This window comes from Eptatretus burgeri, chromosome 4, assembly GCF_056783735.1.
Source record: "Eptatretus burgeri isolate ZD-2024b chromosome 4, Ebu_testis_v1, whole genome shotgun sequence".
Taxonomy (NCBI): Eukaryota; Metazoa; Chordata; class Myxini; order Myxiniformes; family Myxinidae; genus Eptatretus; species Eptatretus burgeri.
The window spans coordinates 4,300,067-4,305,709 of record NC_140964.1 but is presented as its reverse complement, the minus strand read 5'-3'; the positions used below and the strand labels follow the sequence as shown (position 1 = coordinate 4,305,709).

General features: G+C 48.2%; 1 protein-coding gene across 1 annotated transcript in view; it reads right to left on the bottom strand.

Moving 5' to 3' along the window:
• OXNAD1 (oxidoreductase NAD binding domain containing 1) overlaps positions 1-5,343 on the bottom strand; it is a 53,352-nt gene extending 48,009 nt beyond the window's left edge. Inside the window, exons 1-2 of the mRNA XM_085876720.1 lie at positions 5,110-5,343; positions 1,488-1,610 (exon numbers count right to left, since the gene is read on the bottom strand). Of these exons, the coding sequence (XP_085732846.1) occupies positions 1,488-1,610; positions 5,110-5,130 (144 nt within the window). The 5' untranslated portion in view covers positions 5,131-5,343. The remainder of the gene's footprint in view (positions 1-1,487; positions 1,611-5,109) is intronic.
• Between the last annotated feature and the right edge of the window lie 300 nt (positions 5,344-5,643).

Genomic DNA, 5,643 nt, shown 5'->3' with positions numbered 1-5,643 from the left:
CGCTCTGCGCGACATGTTGGGGTGGGTGTGTTTAAGAAAGGAACTGATGCAGAGTATTAGTGGTAATTTTACTTTAATGCAGTAAGTGGAATACGATTTCACTGTTTCAGAACTATTTTATTTACTTTTTTTGTACCTTGCACCTCATATGGTCTTTGAGATAATGTAAGCCGAATATCACGTTACTCGAGCGCAGAACAAAGTCGAAGGTAGCGCGACACGAAACCACAAACTCGGAAATAATATATAAGATGCAAATATGGCAGAAATTTTGACCACTCCACTCCATTTCCACCCACCTGTACACATAACGTGTGGACCAACTTGATCCCTCTGACCTCCCCCTCGCCCCCGTGCATATGTAATAAATAGATGGTAGTTTTATCTCTCCGTACAATGGGCTTACCCCCACGCACCCATTGAACGACCACCAGATTCAGAACCATATACAGTAGTTGTTCAGTATCATCGATGGATTATTCAAAATGAAGTTATTTATTTATAGCGGCACGTGATTAAACACAAGCAAGCAGAGGGAGGGTAATGGCGTTCAATCTGCTGCAAAGGAAATTTAATCTACAGAACTGTAGTGTACATGCAGTGTGAATAGAAAGTTGGAAACGGTTGGGATGCGGTGGGCAGGTAAAGGATGTTTACCTGTCACCTTCACCTGCCGATCTGTACATTCAATGATTTGATTATTGCGAGTCTGGTTTACCTTTTCTGGTCTCCGCCAACAAAACTGATAATGCGTGGGCTCACTCACACCGACCTGAAGCCGGGTAATGGACGAGAGACGTCCAATACAGTGGCCATATGCTACCGAAGCAGTTTTGAAGCAGGTAATGGACAGAACATACCGCAAATGTCATGATCTCATGAAAAGCCTACTACTACTACTACTACTACTACTACTACTACTACTACTACTACTACTACTACTACTACTACTACTACTACTACTACTACTACTACTACTACTACTACTGTGTTTAACGCCCCCAATTATTCGCACATTATTGTAGGTTTGGGTGGGGAATTTTTTTTGCCAAGTCTTTCACGAACCGGCTGGCTCAGCCTGACATTCGACTCGTGATTTGTTCAGGGGGCTCTTCGTGAAACACGCCGTGGGTTATTTAACATCCACCGACGAATCCGAGCAGACGGGACACCCAGTTGAACATCCATTCGGAGGAACGACGCGCACTCTGTAAAGCAACACCTTGCCCGTGAAGCACCGAACGAGGACTAAACAACTCAAAGCTTATCTGTGAGATACCTCTGCACCAAATTGCTGGACCAAGATCTCGCGGAAGATGGTCGACAATAATCACACATCCCCCTTTCGGTGATTATTGACATTGAAACAAGTGTCCCTCATGGCAAGCCAAAACGAACCCTTTTGTAATTCCTACCGAGCCAGAAAGGTACACGGGCCGGTGAGTGGATTTAGGTGCAGTGGCACGTCGAGGTGGTGTGCTACTCACTTGGCATGGTGACTCCCGGTGATCAGTAGGTGTAGGGATGACAGGCTTGAGATATGTCAGTGGCGTGGGAAGCGAAGCTGCCTTGAGCAGCACACGGTTTGTCGGCTCATCGCCTCCTCCGTGCTGTGACATCGTACAGGTAATCAAACGAGGTTGTGAGGATGGAGAGAAAAGCAAGCCTTTGGGACTTCACTTAACTACACTGTACGAGTGACATGACATTTTCATTTCCTATGTTATAGGGACATCTGAAATATCGATTTCGGAATGCTGGGAATTCAGGAAAGTAAAAAGGCCCTTTAATCACAGCCAATGTGGTTCCTTTCTCCACTGGTTCGTGTCGGTTCAATTCCCACAAATGGTCACTCTCATTGACTCGCACTTGGCAAGCTGGTGAGGATGTCAAAGACCCTTCAACACGAGTTCATGGAAGCCACTATCCTGCAGTGTGACTCGCACAGCGAGGCTGCTTTGAAGCTTGTTTTCCTGGATATCTCAGATTACCCATAACCCTTTGAACCCTAGCGGCCATTTTACGGCCGCTATTCAAACCTCCATATACCCGAGCGGCTGAATTTTCTCCACGGAGCCAGAAGTCCAAGGAGCTCAGGGTTCAAAGGGTTAAAGGAAATGTTTGTAATATATTACAACCCGATCAATAATTAATCGAACCAGACTCCATGCTGGAATGGTTGGAGTGTCCACTCTGAGTGTAAGCCCAAGGGGGTCGGTGGTTCAAACCCCGGCCAAGTCATATCAAAGACTTTAAATATGGACAGTGCTGCTTGCTTGACGTTTAAAGGGATAAACCACCGACAAACAACGCTGGGAAGGCAATTGCAAACAACCTAATGTGACCTTTGCCAAACCTTCGGTAGTTCCAATGCTCTGTGAAGATGATGGTACATCATTATCAATTATATATTTTTTTTTGTATACCTTGTCGAGGCTCGTGTGAGAGCGAACACACAACACACAGCAAGGAGGGCATGAGACAAGAGGGGTGGGAATGGGAAGGACAAAACAGGGGAACAGAGACATTAGGAGATCTGTGGAAGGGAGAGGGATGGGGCGGGGAACATGGGGAATAGAAGATGGACATTACAGGGACTTTCAGGAAGGAAAGCAGGGAAATTGAAGGAGGTGGGCTTGGGTGGATTATCGGGGGTAGAAAAGATCGAGGATTTGGATGGGGGATGATAAGAGGTGGTGGTGAACAGCTGTTTTGAAAGCCTAGAGGGAAGAATGGGATTGAATAGAGTGAGGGAGTTTATTCCAAAGGTGGGAAAAAAGGGGAATGAAAGAGTGAAGGTGAGCAGTGATTCGTGATTTTGGTAGTTTTACCTGAAGGGGGTTGTTGACAGACCTTGAGCGCCCTGTGGAAATGTGGTGGGGACAAATTGCAGAGAGAGCAGGGGAGACGAGGCTGGAGAGGAGTCGGTAGAAGACAGAAAGACCACCGACTAGCCTGCGGTGATTGAGTGAGAGGCCCAAAGACTCAGCCTCATTGCGGGAGATGCCAATGATCCAAAATGCCCTGGTTTCTACAGCGTGAAGCCGAGAAAGGTGGGAGGCAGGAGCACCAGCCCAGAGGGGAGAGCAGTACTCCATCAGGCTGCGGACGAAAGCTTTGTAAGTGGTCAGGAGCTCAGGTGGGCTGAGGAAGGACTTTGCACGATGGAGGATTCCTAGTCGGCGACTGGCTTTGGAGGCGAGGTTTGAAATGTGGCTTTCCCAGGAAAGGTCATGGCAGATAGTGAGACCCAGAAGCTTGAAAGAAAGGACTTCTTCCAGAGGATTGTTGAGAAAGTGGATGGGGGGGGTTTTCTAAACAGTCCTTTCCAAGAGACAGAGTGAGAGTGAGAGATTTGTTCGGATTGAAAGACATGTTCCACGTGTTGGACCAGTCTGTGATTTTATCCAGATCTGCAGTGAGCGAAGAAGCTGCTGCTTGCCGGTCTGAAGAATGACCGATGGTACGGCAGAGGGTGGAGTCATCAGCAAAGAGATATAGAGGATTTTCCAGAGAGTCGGAGAGATCATTGATGAAAACCAGAAAAAGAACAGGGCCCAGAACGCTACCTTAAGGAACTCCAGCCTGGACAGGAAGAGGGATGAAAGAACTCCATTTTGGGCCACACGTTGGCTGCAACAGGAGAGGAAGTCTGCGAGCCATGAGTGGAGATGGCCTTGGATACCATAGGAAGAGAGTTTGTTGAGTAGGGCAGGGTGCCAGACTGTGTCAAAAGCACGTGATATGTCCCAGAGATACGGCTCGGATTTCCTGTCTGGCATTGAGGACCTCCATCCATTGTTGGGAGAGCAGAAGCAGCATATCCAGGGTAGAGTGACCTGGTCTGAAACCAAATTGATGATCGGAAATCAAGCCATTGGAGAAGAGGAAGGATTTCATGTCTGAAGCGATGATGGATTCCATAACATTGCTGATTGGGAGAAGGCTGATTGGTCTGTCATTGCAGGGATCTGTTTTTGCATCTTTTTTGTGCAGAGCAGTGATGTTTGCTGATTTCCAAGCAGATGGCAGCTGACCTTGAGCAAATGAGAGGGTGAATAGAACAGAGAGAGGGTGAACAAGAGCAGAAGAGTAGGTTTTTAGGACACGTGGGCTGATTCCGTCTGGACCGGTTGCAGAATCTGAGTCGAGGTTTGAAAGCAAGCTCTCCACCTTGTCAGGAGAAAAGGACACAGAGTCCAGGGACAGTTGGGTGCGACGGTGTAAGGTGGGTCGAGAAAGTGATGGGTTTTGGACACAAGATTTAGCTGCAAACACTGAGTTTAGGCATTCAGCCTTTCTATCAATCTTTTTCTTCTTCTCCACCTCCCTTCATCAGGGGTGAGGTCCAATGGTGCTCAGCTTCTGTCATGTCTCCCACTGTTCTCAACCCACTCTCCAACCACCCCACCTTATTGACGTCACTCCTCACACAATTTTCCCATCTCAACTGCAGTCAAATTGTTTTCCTCCGACCTCGTTCCCTCAACCAATCTGCTCTCTTTGCCATTCCATCAAGATCATCTGCACACCAATCTCTCTCTGTCTCTGTCTCTGTCTCTGTCTCTGTCTCTGTCTCTGTCTCTGTCTCTGTCTCTGTCTCTCTCTCTCTCTCTCTCTCTATTCCTCCACTCAGCTCAGAGTGTCCAGCCCACTTCATCCGGCTTATCACCAATCTCCTCATTAAGATCTGCACACCAATCAACTCTTTCAGTTCATCCATCCTCCTACCCACCCTCCTCACTGCCACAATTCTCCTGCTCCAGTTGTTCTCAGGTTAATGTTGAACTAAATTCCCAGGTGGGGGTGGGGAGAGACAGGTGTCTGACACTGCTGGTAGAAAGGTCAAAGGTGTACATAGGCCGATCAGGGTTCACTCACAGCTGAACCAATTACACACCCTCACCAGTACCAGTGACATCCGTCTCGAGTATTCCCACGGGGACCACACGAGGGTCTTGATCAGTGGCAGGAATCGAGTACAAACTCCCAAATTAACAAAATGTCCAACGTACATCGAGGTGTAATCCACGGTATCGGTGCACGTATTGCATCGTACGTGTGCCAGGTAACATATGGACCAACAATTGGATTTCGAGCCCTACATACCTGCGCAGAACTCGTTGCCATGGTTGTGCCTGATGGTACACACACAGTCCGACGCACCTTTCTGACCACACTCGGTACTGATGGTGCTCAGTGCGGACGCACGGCCCGAGCTCCGTTTAACAGGGATCGCTTGTTGTTCCCCTAGCGGTCATTACGGTGTAAAGATTATCAGATACGAAGCTTCGCTCGACTCGCGTTTCGGAAACGCGTCACAGGGAGTACTTTGAACGGACGAGTTCGAACGGTGAATTTTCCCGCTGTCCCGCTCACCGACGAACGTGACCACCTGCACGGACATCGAGGATCAAAAACACATTTTCATCGGTTCCAGTCTCTTCGAATCGAGTTGGATTGAGCGTTTCAATGGATATCGATTGTCATTTTAAATTACTGAAAAAAACAAAGAAACATTTTTTTTTCCATCGTTCATCTCCAGCAGAGGGCGGTGAAAGCTCGTGGTCCGTCGGCGCTCGTCTTGAGGGACTCAGCACGTGGGGGGGGGGGGGTCGACGTGCGGTCATGCAAACGCCGTGA